Source organism: Salvelinus alpinus, chromosome 13 (genome assembly GCF_045679555.1).
Source record: "Salvelinus alpinus chromosome 13, SLU_Salpinus.1, whole genome shotgun sequence".
Classification (NCBI taxonomy): domain Eukaryota; kingdom Metazoa; phylum Chordata; class Actinopteri; order Salmoniformes; family Salmonidae; genus Salvelinus; species Salvelinus alpinus.
The window spans coordinates 47,560,533-47,577,710 of record NC_092098.1 but is presented as its reverse complement, the minus strand read 5'-3'; the positions used below and the strand labels follow the sequence as shown (position 1 = coordinate 47,577,710).

The 17,178-nt window shown below is 44.1% G+C and overlaps 1 protein-coding gene across 8 annotated transcripts in view; it reads left to right on the top strand.

Moving 5' to 3' along the window:
* LOC139537810 (transcription factor COE1-A-like) overlaps positions 1–17,178 on the top strand; it is a 310,976-nt gene that overhangs the window by 183,608 nt on the left and 110,190 nt on the right. For 5 of the 8 annotated variants that reach the window (XM_071339612.1, XM_071339617.1, XM_071339615.1 and 2 more), the window contains exons 7-8: positions 8,249–8,330; positions 10,666–10,807. In XM_071339612.1, coding sequence (XP_071195713.1) covers positions 8,249–8,330; positions 10,666–10,807 — 224 coding nt within the window. The remainder of the gene's footprint in view (positions 1–8,248; positions 8,331–10,665; positions 10,808–17,178) is intronic. The other 3 variants (XM_071339613.1, XM_071339618.1, XM_071339616.1) reach the window with 1 other exon arrangement.

The following is a 17,178-nucleotide window of genomic DNA, read 5'->3' as shown; positions in this document are numbered from 1 at the left end:
CTCTCTCTCTCTCTCTCTCTCGCTCTCTCTCTGACAGTTTCAGACAGCTGGGGTACTAGTGCAGAGGGAGAGAGAGAGAGTTCAGGAAGGAGTGTAACATGGAGGAGGTTAGCAGGAAGGAGTGTAACATGGAGGAGGTTAGCAGGAAGGAGTTTAACAGGGAGGAGGTTAGCAGGAAGGAGTGTAACAGGGAGGAGGATAGCAGGAAGGAGTGTAACAGGGAGGAGGTTAGCAGGAAGGAGTGTAACAGGGAGGAGGTTAGCAGGAAGGAGTGTAACAGGGAGGAGGTTAGCAGGAAGGAGTGTAACAGGGAGGAGGTTAGCAGGAAGGAGTGTAACAGGGAGGAGGTTAGCAGGAAGGAGTGTAACATGGAGGAGGTTAGCAGGAAGGAGTGTAACAGGGAGGAGGTTAGCAGGAAGGAGTGTAACAGGGAGGAGGTTAGCAGGAAGGAGTGTAACAGGGAGGAGGTTAGCAGGAAGGAGTGTAACAGGGAGGAGGTTAGCAGGAAGGAGTGTAACATGGAGGAGGTTAGCAGGAAGGAGTGTAACATGGAGGAGGTTAGCAGGAAGGAGTGTAACAGGGAGGAGGTTAGCAGGAAGGAGTGTAACATGGAGGAGGTTAGCAGGAAGGAGTGTAACAGGGAGGATGTTAGCAGGAAGGAGTGTAACATGGAGGAGGTTAGCAGGAAGGAGTGTAACAGGGAGGAGGTTAGCAGGAAGGAGTGTAACAGGGAGGAGGTTAGCAGGAAGGAGTGTAACATGGAGGAGGTTAGCAGGAAGGAGTGTAACAGGGAGGAGGTTAGCAGGAAGGAGTGTAACATGGAGGAGGTTAGCAGGAAGGAGTGTAACATGGAGGAGGATAGCAGGAAGGAGTGTAACATGGAGGAGGTTAGCAGGAAGGAGTGTAACATGGAGGAGGATAGCAGGAAGGAGTGTAACAGGGAGGTGGTTAGCAGGAAGGAGTGTAACATGGAGGAGGTTAGCAGGAAGGAGTGTAACAGGGAGGAGGATAGCAGGAAGGAGTGTAACATGGAGGAGGTTAGCAGGAAGGAGTGTAACATGGAGGAGGTTAGCAGGAAGGAGTGTAACATGGAGGAGGTTAGCAGGAAGGAGTGTAACATGGAGGAGGTTAGCAGGAAGGAGTGTAACATGGAGGAGGTTAGCAGGAAGGAGTTTAACAGGGAGGAGGTTAGCAGGAAGGAGTGTAACAGGGAGGAGGTTAGCAGGAAGGAGTGTAACAGGGAGGAGGTTAGCAGGAAGGAGTGTAACAGGGAGGAGGTTAGCAGGAAGGAGTGTAACAGGGAGGAGGTTAGCAGGAAGGAGTGTAACATGGAGGAGGATAGCAGGAAGGAGTGTAACAGGGAGGAGGTTAGCAGGAAGGAGTGTAACAGGGAGGATGTTAGCAGGAAGGAGTGTAACAGGGAGGAGGTTAGCAGGAAGGAGTGTAACATGGAGGAGGATAGCAGGAAGGAGTGTAACAGGGAGGAGGATAGCAGGAAGGAGTGTAACAGGGAGGAGGATAGCAGGAAGGAGTGTAACATGGAGGAGGTTAGCAGGAAGGAGTGTAACAGGGAGGAGGTTAGCAGGAAGGAGTGTAACAGGGAGGAGGTTAGCAGGAAGGAGTGTAACATGGAGGAGTTTAGCAGGAAGGAGTGTAACAGGGAGGAGGTTAGCAGGAAGGAGTGTAACAGGGAGGAGGTTAGCAGGAAGGAGTGTAACAGGGAGGAGGTTAGCAGGAAGGAGTGTAACATGGAGGAGGATAGCAGGAAGGAGTGTAACAGGGAGGAGGTTAGCAGGAAGGAGTGTAACAGGGAGGAGGTTAGCAGGAAGGAGTGTAACAGGGAGGAGGTTAGCAGGAAGGAGTGTAACAGGGAGGAGGTTAGCAGGAAGGAGTGTAACAGGGAGGAGGTTAGCAGGAAGGAGTGTAACATGGAGGAGGTTAGCAGGAAGGAGTGTAACATGGAGGAGGTTAGGGTTACTTCGTGTAGTGTTGTGGGTCTATATGGAGGTAGTGGGGTCTATAGAGAGGTAATATAGTGGGTCTATAGAGAGGTAATATAGTGGTTCTATAGAGAGGTAGTGTAGTGGGTCTATAGAGAGGTAGTGGGTCTATAGAGAGGTAGTATAGTGGGTCTATAGAGAGGTAGTGTAGTGGGTCTATAGAGAGGTAGTATAGTGGGTCTATAGAGAGGTAGTGGGTCTATATGGAGGTAGTGGGTCTATATGGAGGTAGTGGGTCTATATGGAGGTAGTATAGTGGGTCTATAGAGAGGTAGTGTAGTGGGTCTATAGAGAGGTAGTATAGTGGGTCTATATGGAGGTAGTGGGTCTATAGAGAGGTAGTATAGTGGGTCTATAGAGAGGTAGTGTAGTGGGTCTATAGAGAGGTAGTATAGTGGGTCTATAGAGAGGTAGTGGGTCTATATGGAGGTAGTGGGTCTATATGGAGGTAGTGGGTCTATATGGAGTTAGTATAGTGGGTCTATAGAGAGGTAGTGTAGTGGGTCTATAGAGAGGTAGTATAGTGGGTCTATATGGAGGTAGTGGGTCTATAGAGAGGTAGTATAGTGGGTCTATAGAGAGGTAGTGGGTCTATATGGAGGTAGTGGGTCTATAGAGAGGTAGTATAGTGGGTCTATAGAGAGGTAGTGTAGTGGGTCTATAGAGAGGTAGTATAGTGGGTCTATATGGAGGTAGTGGGTCTATAGAGAGGTAGTATAGTGGGTCTATAGAGAGGTAGTGTAGTGGGTCTATAGACAGGTAGTATAGTGGGTCTATATGGAGGTAGTGGGTCTATAGAGAGGTAGTATAGTGGGTCTATAGAGAGGTAGTGGGTCTATATGGAGGTAGTGGGTCTATAGAGAGGTAGTATAGTGGGTCTATAGAGAGGTAGTGGGTCTATAGAGAGGTAGTGGGTCTATAGAGAGGTAGTGTAGTGGGTCTATATGGAGGTAGTGGGTCTATAGAGAGGTAGTGGGTCTATAGAGAGGTAGTGGGTCTATAGAGAGGTAGTGGGTCTATAGAGAGGTAGTATAGTGGGTCTATAGAGAGGTAGTGGGTCTATAGAGAGGTGTATAGTGGGTCTATAGAGAGGTAGTGGGTCTATAGAGAGGTAGTGTAGTGGGTCTATAGAGAGGTAGTGGTTCTATAGAGAGGTAGTATAGTGGGTCTATATGGAGATAGTGGGTCTATAGAGAGGTAGTGGGTCTATAGAGAGGTAGTGGTTCTATAGAGAGGTAGTATAGTGGGTCTATAGAGAGGTAGTATAGTGGGTCTATAGAGAGGTAGTGGTTCTATAGAGAGGTAGTATAGTGGGTCTATAGAGAGGTAGTATAGTGGGTCTATAGAGAGGTAGTATAGTGGTTCTATAGAGAGGGAGTCCAAGCTCAGATCTGCTCCTTCTGACTGAGTGACACAGCTGCTTTTTGGGCCTGGGGAGGGGAGGTGACGACAGCCTCAACAACTCAATTACTGACTCTTCTCTCTGGTAACGCTATCCCTCTAACACACAGAGAGAGACAGAGAAAGACAGAGAGACAGAGAGAGACAGAGAGAGACAGAGAGAGAAAGACACAGAGAGACAGAGAGAGACAGAGGGAGAAAGACAGAGAGAGACAGAGAGACAGAGGGAGAAAGACAGAGAGAGACAGTGAGAGTTTTTTGTATAATATCTACCTCACTTGCTTTGGCAATGTTAACACATGTTTCCCATGCCAATAAAGCTCCTTGAATTGAATTGAATTGAATTGAGAGTCGAGAAGGATGAGGAGGTATATAACTAGAGAGAAGATGAGAAGGAGGTATATAACTAGAGAGAAGATGAGATGGAGGTATATAACTAGAGAGAAGTAGTGGACTAATTAGGTCTATGAATCTATGCTTATAGCACATTGTGGTCCCGTGTGGCTCAGCTGGCAGAGCATGGCACTTGCAATGCCAGGATTGTGGGTTTGATTCCTGGGGCCACCCTTGTATGCACATGTACTCATGCGTGACTGTAAGTGGCTTTGGATAAAAGTGTCTGCTAAATGGGATATTATTCTATGTTATTGAATGTGATGTGGAATATCACGTTGACGCATTGATCCTGTGGTTTGGACGTGTGATAATATCCGTGTGTTCATTTATCTGCGTCCTCCTGTTATGCGGACATCATTTGGCTGGACATCATCATGCTGTCAGCCACCGGGTAGTTTCCCCTAGTCCCCTGGAATGTGTTGACATTTACACACACCACCTATCCCAGCTTTCGTGTGTGTGTGTGTGTGTGTGTGTGTGTGTGTGCGTGCGTGCGTGTGTCGTTCTCGGCCAGGCAGGCTGGTCCCTAGTGACCTTCTCTGTGAGACATGGCCACATAAGGCTGTGGATCAGTGGGTTGTCAAACCCGTCTCTGCCCAGCGACAGATGGACCTGCTCCACATTTCACCACTGCCTGTTGCTGTGTCTGCGTGCGTGTGTACGTGCGCGTGTACGTGTGTGTGTGTGTAGTGTGTCCTCTGTGTGTGTGTGTGTAGTGTGTCCTCTGTGTGTGTGAGGCTATGTGGACATTTCAGGAGGCTGAAAGTTCATGACCCGGGGAATCCTGTGTCCGTGACCTTCATGGGTCTCACCGCCAGGTGACGAGCTGTTGACAGCACAAACAAATACACTGTGGTACACGATTTGGCCACTGACACAACTGTAGTGACGTGACAACGAGTGTTTACAAACTGTAGTGACGTGACAACGTGTGTTTACAAACTGTAATGACATAGACAACGAGTGTTTACAAACTGTAATGACGTAGACAACGAGTGTTTACAAACTGTAGTGACGTAGACAACGTGTGTTTACAAACTGTAATGACGTAGACAACGAGTGTTTACAAACTGTAGTGACGTGACAACGTGTGTTTACAAACTGTAATGACGTGACAACGTGTGTTTACAAACTGTAATGACGTGACAACGTGTGTTTACAAACTGTAATGACGTGACAACGTGTGTTTACAAACTGTAGTGACATAGACAAACTGTAGTGACGTAGACAACGAGTGTTTACAAACTGTAGTGACGTAGACAACGAGTGTTTACAAACTGTAGTGACGTAGACAACGAGTGTTTACAAACTGTAGTGACGTAGACAATGTGTGTTTACAGACTGTAATGACATAGACAACGAGTGTTTACAAACTGTAACAACGTGTGTTTACAAACTGTAGTGACGTAGACAACGAGTGTTTATAAACTGTAGTGACGTAGACAATGTGTGTTTACAAACTGTAATGACATAGACAACGTGTGTTTACAAACTGTAATGACATAGACAACGAGTGTTTACAAACTGTAGTGACATAGACAACGAGTGTTTACAAACTGTAACAACGAGTGTTTACAAACTGTAGTGACGTAGACAACGAGTGTTTACAAACTGTAATGACGTGACAACGTGTGTTTACAAACTGTAATGACATAGACAACGTGTGTTTACAAACTGTAACAACGTGTGTTTACAAACTGTAATGACATAGACAACGAGTGTTTACAAACTGTAATGACGTGACAACGTGTGTTTACAAACTGTAATGACATAGACAACGTGTGTTTACAAACTGTAGTGACATAGACAACGTGTGTTTACAAACTGTAATGACGTGACAACGTGTGTTTACAAACTGTAATGACATAGACAACGTGTGTTTACAAACTGTAGTGACATAGACAACGTGTGTTTACAAACTGTAATGACGTGACAACGAGTGTTTACAAACTGTAATGACGTGACAACGTGTGTTTACAAACTGTAATGACGTGACAACGTGTGTTTACAAACTGTAGTGACGTAGACAACGAGTGTTTACAAACTGTAATGACGTAGACAACGTGTGTTTACAAACTGTAATGACGTGACAACGTGTGTTTACAAACTGTAGTGACATAGACAACGTGTGTTTACAAACTGTAGTGACATAGACAACATGTGTTTACAAACTGTAGTGACATAGACAACATGTGTTTACAAACTGTAGTGACATAGACAACGAGTGTTTACAAACTGTAATGACATAGACAACGTGTGTTTACAAACTGTAGTGACATAGACAACATGTGTTTACAAACTGTAGTGACATAGACAACGAGTGTTTACAAACTGTAATGACATAGACAACGTGTGTTTACAAACTGTAATGACGTGACAACGTGTGTTTACAAACTGTAATGACATAGACAACGTGTGTTTACAAACTGTAATGACGTGACAACGTGTGTTTACAAACTGTAATGACATAGACAACGAGTGTTTACAAACTGTAATGACGTGACAACGTGTGTTTACAAACTGTAATGACATAGACAACGTGTGTTTACAAACTGTAGTGACATAGACAACGTGTGTTTACAAACTGTAATGACGTGACAACGTGTGTTTACAAACTGTAATGACATAGACAACGTGTGTTTACAAACTGTAGTGACATAGACAACGTGTGTTTACAAACTGTAATGACGTGACAACGTGTGTTTACAAACTGTAATGACATAGACAACGTGTGTTTACAAACTGTAGTGACATAGACAACGTGTGTTTACAAACTGTAATGACGTGACAACGAGTGTTTACAAACTGTAATGACGTGACAACGTGTGTTTACAAACTGTAATGACGTGACAACGTGTGTTTACAAACTGTAGTGACGTAGACAACGAGTGTTTACAAACTGTAATGACGTAGACAACGTGTGTTTACAAACTGTAATGACGTGACAACGTGTGTTTACAAACTGTAGTGACATAGACAACGTGTGTTTACAAACTGTAGTGACATAGACAACATGTGTTTACAAACTGTAGTGACATAGACAACATGTGTTTACAAACTGTAGTGACATAGACAACGAGTGTTTACAAACTGTAATGACATAGACAACGTGTGTTTACAAACTGTAGTGACATAGACAACATGTGTTTACAAACTGTAGTGACATAGACAACGAGTGTTTACAAACTGTAGTGACATAGACAACATGTGTTTACAAACTGTAGTGACATAGACAACGAGTGTTTACAAACTGTAATGACATAGACAACGTGTGTTTACAAACTGTAATGACATAGACAACGTGTGTTTACAAACTGTAGTGACATAGACAACGAGTGTTTACAAACTGTAGTGACATAGACAACGTGTGTTTACAAACTGTAGTGACATAGACAACGAGTGTTTACAAACTGTAGTGACATAGACAACGTGTGTTTACAAACTGTAGTGACATAGACAACGTGTGTTTACAAACTGTAGTGACATAGACAACGTGTGTTTACAAACTGTAGTGACATAGACAACGTGTGTTTACAAACTGTAGTGACATAGACAACGTGTGTTTACAAACTGTAGTGACATAGACAACGTGTGTTTACAAACTGTAATGACATAGACAACGTGTGTTTACAAACTGTAATGACATAGACAACGTGTGTTTACAAACTGTAGTGACATAGACAACGTGTGTTTACAAACTGTAGTGACATAGACAACGTGTGTTTACAAACTGTAGTGACATAGACAACGTGTGTTTACAAACTGTAATGACATAGACAACGTGTGTTTACAAACTGTAGTGACATAGACAACGTGTGTTTACAAACTGTAGTGACATAGACAACATGTGTTTACAAACTGTAGTGACATAGACAACGTGTGTTTACAAACTGTAGTGACATAGACAACGTGTGTTTACAAACTGTAGTGACATAGACAACATGTGTTTACAAACTGTAGTGACATAGACAACGTGTGTTTACAAACTGTAGTGACATAGACAATGTGTGTTTACAAACTGTAGTGACATAGACAACATGTGTTTACAAACTGTAGTGACATAGACAACATGTGTTTACAAACTGTAGTGACATAGACAACATGTGTTTACAAACTGTAGTGACATATACAACGTGTGTTTACAAACTGTAGTGACATAGACAACGTGTGTTTACAAACTGTAGTGACATAGACAACGTGTGTTTACAAACTGTAGTGACATAGACAACATGTGTTTACAAACTGTAGTGACATAGACAACATGTGTTTACAAACTGTAGTGACATAGACAACGTGTGTTTACAAACTGTAGTGACATAGACAACGTGTGTTTACAAACTGTAGTGACATAGACAACATGTGTTTACAAACTGTAGTGACATAGACAACGTGTGTTTACAAACTGTAGTGACATAGACAACTGACTTCTCCTCCTTCTGTGTGTTCTCTAGGTTCTTCCTGAAGTTTTTCCTGAAATGCAACCAGAACTGTCTGAAGAACGCGGGGAACCCACGGGACATGCGCCGCTTCCAGGTTAATAAAATAAATGAAATGTCTTATTCCCTTCTCTCTTTATTCTTCCTCTCTCATCTCCTCATCTCCGTCTCATTGTCCCCCTCTGATCTATTTATTTAACCCTCGTCCCTCTCTATCCACTCTCCTCATCTCTGTCCTCTTTCTTGTCTTCCCCCTCTCGTCCCTCTCTATCCACTCTCCTCATCTCTGTCCTCTTTCTTGTCTTCCCCCTCTCGTCCCTCTCTATCCACTCTCCTCATCTCTGTCCTCTTTCTTGTCTTCCCCCTCTCGTCCCTCTCTATCCACTCTCCTCATCTCTGTCCTCTTTCTTGTCTTCCCCCTCTCGTCCCTCTCTATCCACTCTCCTCATCTCTGTCCTCTTTCTTGTCTTCCCCCTCTCGTCCCTCTCTATCCACTCTCCTCATCTCTGTCCTCTTTCTTGTCTTCCCCCTCTCGTCCCTCTCTATCCACTCTCCTCATCTCTGTCCTCTTTCTTGTCTTCCCCCTCTCGTCCCTCTCTATCCACTCTCCTCATCTCTGTCCTCTTTCTTGTCTTCCCCCTCTCGTCCCTCTCTATCCACTCTCCTCATCTCTGTCCTCTTTCTTGTCTTCCTCCTCTCATCCCTCTCTATCCACTCTCACAAAGTGCTGTACAGAAACCCAGTCTAGAACCCCAAACAGAAAGCAATGCAGATATAGAAGCACAGTGGATAGAAAAAAACTCCCTAGAGGGTCTCAGGTATGAGGTGTGTCTCAGTGTTGAGGTGGGTCTCAGTGTTGAGGTGGGTCTCAGTGTTAAGGTGGGTCTCAGTGTTGAGGTGGGTCTCAGTGTTGCTGGGTCTCAGTGTTGAGGTGGGTCTCAGTGTTGAGCTGGGTTTCAGGGATGAGGGATCTCAGTTTTGAGGTGGGTCTCAGTGTTGAGCAGGGTCTCAGTGTTGAGGTGGGTCTCAGTGTTGCTGGGTCTCAGTGTTGAGGTGGGTCTCAGTGTTGCTGGGTCTCAGTGTTGAGCTGGGTCTCAATGTTGATGTGGGTCTCAACTGAGGTGGGTCTCAGTGTTGAGCTGGGTCTCAGTGTTGAGGTGGGTCTCAGTGTTGAGGTGGGTCTCAGGGATGAGGTGGGTCTCAGTGTTGAGCTGTGTCTCAGTGTTGAGGTGGGTCTCAGTGTTCAGCTGGGTTTCAGTGTTGAGCTGGGTCTCAGGCATGTGTTGTGTGTCCGTGTGGTTCTGGTCCAGTGGTGACAGTGTAATTAGAGGGAGGCTGGCAGGCCACAGAGAGGGGCTCAGAAAGCAGAGAGAGAGAGATAGAGAGAGAGAGAGGGGTTGACAATGAAGGAAACATAGAGAGGGGAGTTAGAGCTGTGAGCTGCTGTGGGGATTGGGGCAGGGAGTTAGACAGACAGGGAGGTGTCTGTCCAGGGAGACTAGCGCTGGTGTTTGCCAAGTCCTTTTCAAGAGAGGCAGGAGCCTTTTGAAGCTGCAGAGATTAGAGGCTTTTCTGAGCACCAGGGGAGTCCTCTTAGCACAGCTCAGCCTAGTCCAGCCCGGTTCCTATTGGCCCACAGTAATGGACTCAGCACTCAGCAACACCAACCCATTAGTTACCTCCTATTGTCTCTGGGCTCTCGAATGAGGGACGCTTCTAATTAAATTAATCTGCATGTCATTCTACCAGCCAGCAGTCCCGAGTCTCAAGGAGAGAAGGAGAGGGGGAGAGAAGGAGAGGGGGAGAGAAGGAGAGAAGGAGAAAGGGAGAGAAGGAGAGAAGGGGAAAGGGAGAGAAGGAGAGAAGGAGAGAAGGAGAAAGGGAGAGAAGGAGAGAAGGAGAAAGGGAGAGAAGGAGAAAGGGAGAGAAGGAGAGAAGGAGAGAGGGAGAGAAGGAGAGAAGGAGAGAGGGAGAGAAGGAGAGAGGGAGTGAGGGAGAGAAGGAGAGAGGAAGAGAGGGAGAGCGGGAGAGCGGGAGAGAGGGAGAGAGGAAGAGAGGAAGAGAGGAAGAGAAGGAGAGAAGGAGAAAGGGAGAGAGGGAGAGAAGAGTACATTCACAGAGTACATTAAAACACAGACGTTCTTATATGAAGAAGTACAAATTGTTGGTTATTTTATATTTTAAATGTTTTATATATATTTTTATTTTATCATTTGTTTTTTATTTTTGTAATTTAGTATTTTTTGATTGTTGGTTATTGAAAGTGCATAGAAGCTGGCTGGACTAGGAGTTTCACATTTTCATTGACATTACATTAAGTCAGCACCCTGTTTCACTGGGGAATATGTTATGGTTGTAGATGATCGATCTGGAGACACCCCAGATTTGTCAAAATATCCTAACCTTTGACCTCTGTGTGTGTCTATGTCCAGGTGGTGGTGTCTACTACGGTCAGTGTGGACGGACATGTCCTGGCGGTCTCTGACAACATGTTTGTCCACAACAACTCCAAACACGGCCGCAGGGCTCGTAGACTGGATCCTTCGGAAGGTACGCAGTCTTACCTGGAGCATGGTAGGCACCCTCTCACTTTTCTACTGTACGGCTGTCTGTCTGTCAGTCAGTCTGCCCTCTGGTCTGACCGTCTGTCTGTCTGTCAGTCAGTCTGCCCTCTGGTCTGACCGTCTGTCTGTCTCTCAGTCTGTCTGCCCTCTGGTCTGACCGTCTGTCTGTCTGTCAGTCAGTCTGCCCTCTGGTCTGACCGTCTGTCTGTCTCTCAGTCTGTCTGCCCTCTGGTCTGACCATCTGTCTGTCTGTCAGTCAGTCTGCCCTCTGGTCTGACCGTCTGTCTGTCTGTCAGTCAGTCTACAGTATATGAGTCTGAGTCTCTGTCTCTCTGTGTTTGTCCATCTGCCTGACTTTGTCCATTTGTCTGTCTGTCTGTCTGTCTGTCTGTCTGTCTGTCTGTCTGTCTGTCTGTCTGTCTGTCTGTCTGTCTGTCTGTCTGTCTGTCTGTCTGTCTGTCTGTCTGTCTTTGCTGTCTGTCTGTTTGTATACGATTGGAACGTGGGAGGAGACAGGGTGGCAGGGTGGGAGGAGACAGGGTGGGGGGAGGCAGGGTGGCAGGGTGGGAGGAGACAGGGTGGGGGAGACAGGGTGGCAGGGTGGCAGGGTGGGGGAGACAGGGTGGCAGGGTGGGAGGAAACAGGGTGGGGGAGGCAGGGTGGCAGGGTGGGGGGAGACAGGGTGGGGGAGACAGGGTGGCAGGGTGGGAGGAGACAGGGTGGGGGGAGGCAGGGAGACAGGGTGGGAGGAGACAGGGTGGGGGAGACAGGGTGGGAGGGGCAGGGCGGGAGGGGTGGGGGAGACAGGGTGGGAGGGGCAGGGTGGGGGAGACAGGGTGGGAGGAGACAGGGTGGGGGAGACAGGGTGGGAGGGGCAGGGTGGGAGGAGACAGGGTGGGAGGAGACCGGGTGGGAGGGGGCAGGGTGGGAGGAGACAGGGTGGGGGAGACAGAGGGGGAGAGCCACAGCACAATGACCCTGTCAGATTGCATACTTCTACACTCTATTATCTCATGATTAAATATGCACCAGGGCCAGACACACACACACCACTGCCTCTCTGTCTCTCATGTGCTCAGCATAAACACATAAACACATAATCACATCCCATAGGATTGCCATTGACAGCTCCCCTTCTCAATAATGGAAGGGTAAAATAGTCAGGAAAATTCACTTTGTCCCTCATTGCCGAGCAAAAAGTCTTTTCGGGGGCTCTGAGAGGACGAGACTGAGCAACAAATCAGTCATTTCCCAAGTGCAGCCCGTTGTCTTTGATTGCACAAATGCTTCATGAGGATCCAGAGGCTTAAGGCAGAACACATATTTCCTCAGAGTCAGGGGGCCTTAACCCTGAGCCTCTCTCTCTCTCTCTCTCTCTCTCTCTCTCTCTCTCTCTCTCTCTCTCTCTCTCTCTCTCTCTCTCTCTCTCTCTCTCTCTCTCTCTCTCTCTCTCTCTCTCTCTCTCTCTCTCTCTCTCTCTCTCTCTCTCTCTCTCTCTCTGTCTGTCTGCAGCACTACAGACTCGGGGTCAGCCAGACAGGTTAGAGGAACTCCTTAACACTACAGCCATGCATGTACCAGGGCCCAGAGTACCTGCATGCCATCTCCACAGCCACTGGGCTGTTTAGACAAATCCAATAACCTTCAAATTCAGGAGTGAGACAGAATAGGTTTTCTCATATTCCTCATCAGATGGAACATGTGATGTGCTTATTCTCCAGCGGCGTTGGATGGGGTGATATGCCCCTCCTGGGGTCATGAGAAGTAGCTGCTTTGGTCTGAAAATAGAATAAGTCCTTGTAGTAGATATTTAAGTGACATGGTTTTAGTGTTATAGTCTAGTCTTCCACCTCCATCTCTCTGTGTGACAAGGAGGAACACTACAGCATCTCTGTCTGTCTGTCTGTCTGTCTGTCTGTCTGTCTGTCTGTCTGTCTGTCTGTCTGTCTGTCTGTCTGTCTGTCTGTCTGTCTGTCTGTCTGTCTGTCTGTCTGTCTGTCTGTCTGTCTGTCTGTCTGTCTGTGTCTGTCTCTCTCTCTCTCGCTCTCTCGCTCTCTCAATTCAATTCAAGGGGCTTTATTGGCATGGGAAACATATGTTAACATTGCCAAAGCAAGTGAAGTAGATAATATACAAAAGTGAAATTAACAATAAAAATTAACAGTAAACATTACACTCACAGAAGTTCCAAAAGAATAAAGACATTACAAATGTCATATTATGCATATATACAGTGCTGTAACTAAAAAAATAAATAAAAAAATAAAAAAAATATTTAAAAAAATAAACATAAATATGGGTAGCATTTACAATGGTGTTTGTTCTTCACTGGTTGCCCTTTTCTTGTGGCAACAGGTCACAAATAGTGCTGCTGTGATGACACACTGTGGTATTTCACCCAGTAGATATGGGAGTGTCGTGTCTGTACTATGAATTAAATGATATGACATGCTATTTTATCAAATAAATTCTCTGTAATTAATATTACCTGATTAAACTAATCATGTAAATTGAATTAACTAGGAAGTCGGGGCACCACGGAAGAATGTTTATACAGCTGTTGTCTTTCGAATAAACTCTTAAAGATCTGGTAATCTTTTATAGCAATAGCAGTCAGTCATTAATTATTCTTTACCTTCTATCAGTCTCATCTGAACGTCATAAAAGTCTTGGTTATCTTCACAAACCCTGTCTTTGTGGCTGTCCGTGTCTGTCTGTCTGTCTGTCTGTCTGTCTGTCTGTCTGTCTGTCTGTCTGTCTGTCTGTCTGTCTGTCTGTCTGTCTGTCTGTCTGTCTGTCTGTCTGTCTGTCTGTCTGTCTGTCTGTCTGTCTGTCTGTCTGTCTGTTTGTCTGTCTGTCTGTCTGGTTTGCTGGCTGACTGGCTGGCTGGCTGGCTGGCTGGCTTGCTGGCTGGCTGTGTGGCTGTCTGTCTGTGTGGCTGTCCGTGTGTGTGTCCATATTTCTGTCTGTCTGTTAGCGCATGATCAAGCCAGGGTTAAGATGTGTGTGTGTTTACGTCTACATTTTTTGTTGTATGTTCAGTATTAATTTCATTGTGTGTGTGTGTGTTTACTGTATGTGTGTGTGTTTACTGTATGTGTGTGTGTAGCGTGTTGCACGGCAGGCAAGGCAGCACGGGGAGCAGATGGCGAGGAGAAAGGCTGGGAAAGTTTAATCCTATCAGATGGATTGCCGCTTCTCCATCTGGTTAATCCACACATCATTTCAGCCGATTTAGGCCAAGATTACTGTCACTGATTGCTGGCCCAGGCCCTCCTCATCCCTCCCAGGTTACCACTGGGCCACATTGCATTATGGTTGGGCTTCCACAAGAAGGAAGACAGGAGACCCAGTCTCAGCCCGAAGATAAGGGCTCATCTCAATTCACCCTGCTGAATATTGGTGGATTTACAGTCCTCTCGCAAAGCTGACATCCCCAATACATGTCAAATAAAGAAGACTAACGTGTTTATTTTAGGATTGAAAGTTTTTCTGTCAACCAAAGAATGCTGTGATTATTAACCTTTCTAGCCCAGGGGTTCCGCTAGCGGAACACCCACAACATTCCGCTGAGATGGCAGCGTGCGAAATTCAAAAATATTTTTTTGAAATATGTAACTTTCACACATTAACAAGTCCAATACAGCAAATGAAAGATAAACATCTTGTTAATCTACCCATCGTGTCCGATTTTTAAAATGTTTTACAGCAAAAACACAACATATATTTATGTTAGATCACCACCAAGTCCAAAAAACACACAGCCATTTTTCCCAGCCAAAGATAGGAGTCACAAAAGCAGAAATAGAGATAAAATTAATCACTAAGCTTTGATAATCTTCATCAGATGACACTCATAGGACATCATGTTACACAATACATTTATGTTTTGTTCGATAATGTGCATATTTATATCCACAAATCTCGGTTTACATTGGCGCCATGTTCAGAAATGCCTCCAAAATATCCGGAGTAATTACAGAGAGCCACGTCAAATAACAGAAATACTCATCATAAACTTTGATGAAAGATACATGTTTTACATATAATTAAAGATACACTTGTTCTTAATACAACCACTGTGTCAGATTTTTAAAAAACTTTACGTAAAAAGCATACCATGCAATAATCTGAGACGGCGCTCAAATTTAACAACATTTCTCCGCCATGTTGGAGTCAACAGAAATACGAAATTACATCATAAATATTCCCTTACCTTTGATGATCTTTCATCAGAATGCAGTGCCAGGAATCCTAGTTCCACAATAAATCGTTGTTTTGTTCGATAATGTCCATTACTAGTGTCCAATTAGCTACTTTTGCTAGCACGTTTAGTTCACATGTCCAGACGAACTCGGACGAAAACTTCAAAAAGTTATATTCCAGGTCGAATAAACTGGTCAAATTAAGTAGAGAATCAATCTTCAGGATGTTGTTATCATATATATCCAATAACGTTCCAACCGGAGCATTCGTTTTTGTCTACAGAGTAATGGAACACATGGCCATATCATGATTAGCGCGCATGACCAGGAACTAGCATTCTGCCAGACCAATGACTCAAACACCTCCCATCCGGCCCCACATCACACTAGAAAGCTTCTTTCCACGTTCTACTGACTGTTGACATCTAGTGGAAGGCGTAGGAAGTGCGAACAGATCCATATCTTACTGGGATGTGAATAGACGATGAGTTTAACATCAACCAACCCCAGAATTTCCACTTCCTGTTTGGAAGTTTGCCTGCCATATGAGTTCTGTTATACTCACAGACATAATTCAAACAGTTTTAGAAAATTCAGAGTGTTTTCTATCCAATAGTAATAATATGCATATATTAGCATCTGGGACAGAGTAGGAGGCAGTTCACTATGGGCACGCGATTCATCCAAAGTGAAAATGGTGCCCCTATCCCTTAAGGGAGAGAAAACCTTCCATCAAAACATACATAGTGAGGGGCTAAAATAGTAATTTAACATGCCCTCTCGTGTACAATTGCTTTAGTCTACATACTGAATGGTACTATAATACCTTGTAGTCTGTAGCACTGTTTAGATACACAATACGGATGATTGGATTACTCTACTCTACTCTATTCTACTCTACACTACTATATTCTACTCTACTCTATTCTATTCTACTCTACTATATTATACTCTATTCTACTATAGTCTACTCTATTCTACTATATTCTACTCTACTCTACTCTACTTAATTCTACTCTACTCTACACACCAATATTCTACTCTACTCTATTCTACTCTATTATACTCTACTCTACACAACTATATTCTACTCTACTCTACTCTACTCTACTCTATTCTACTCTATTATACTCTATTCTACTCTATTCTACTCTACTCTACACAACTATATTCTACTCTACTCTATTCTACTCTATTCTACTATACTCTATTTTACTCTATTCTACTCTACTCTACTCTATTCTACTATATTCTACTCTACCCCACTCCACGCTCCACTTCTATATTCTACTCTACTCTACTATATTCTACTCTACTCTACTCTATTCTACTCTATTCTATTCTACTCTACTATATTCTACTCTATTCTACTCTACTCTACTCTACACTACTATATTCTACTCTATTCGACTATATTCTACTCTACTCTATACACTACTATATTCTACTCGATTCTACTATATTCTACTCTACTCTACACTACTATTTTCTACTCTACTCTACTCTACTCTAGGCTTCTATATTCTACTCTACTCTACTATATTCTACTCTACTCTACTCTACTATATTCTACTCTATTCTACTATATTCTACTCTACTCTACTCCACTCCACTCTACACTTCTATATTCTACTCTACTCTACTTTATTCTACTCTACTCTACTCTATTCTACTCTATTCTACTCTACTCTACTCTATTCTACTATATTCTACTCTACTCCACTCCACTCTACACTTCTATATTCTACTCTACTCTATTCTACTCTACTCTATTCTATTCTACTCTATTCTACTCTACTCTACTCTATTCTACTATATTCTACTCTACTCTACTCCACTCCACTCTACACTTCTATATTCTACTCTTCTCCACTTTATTCTACTCTACTCTATTCTACTCTATTCTACTCTACTCTATTCTATTCTACTCTACTCTATTCTACTCTACTCTATTCTATTCTACTCTACTCTATACACTACTATATTCTACTCTATTCTACTATATTCTACTCTACACTACTATATTCTACTCTACTCTACTCTACTACACTCCACTCTACACTTCTATATTCGACTCTACTCTACTTTATTCTACTCTACTCTATTCTACTCTATTCTACTCTACTCTATTCTATTCTACTCTACTCTACTACTCTACTCTACTCTACTCTACTCT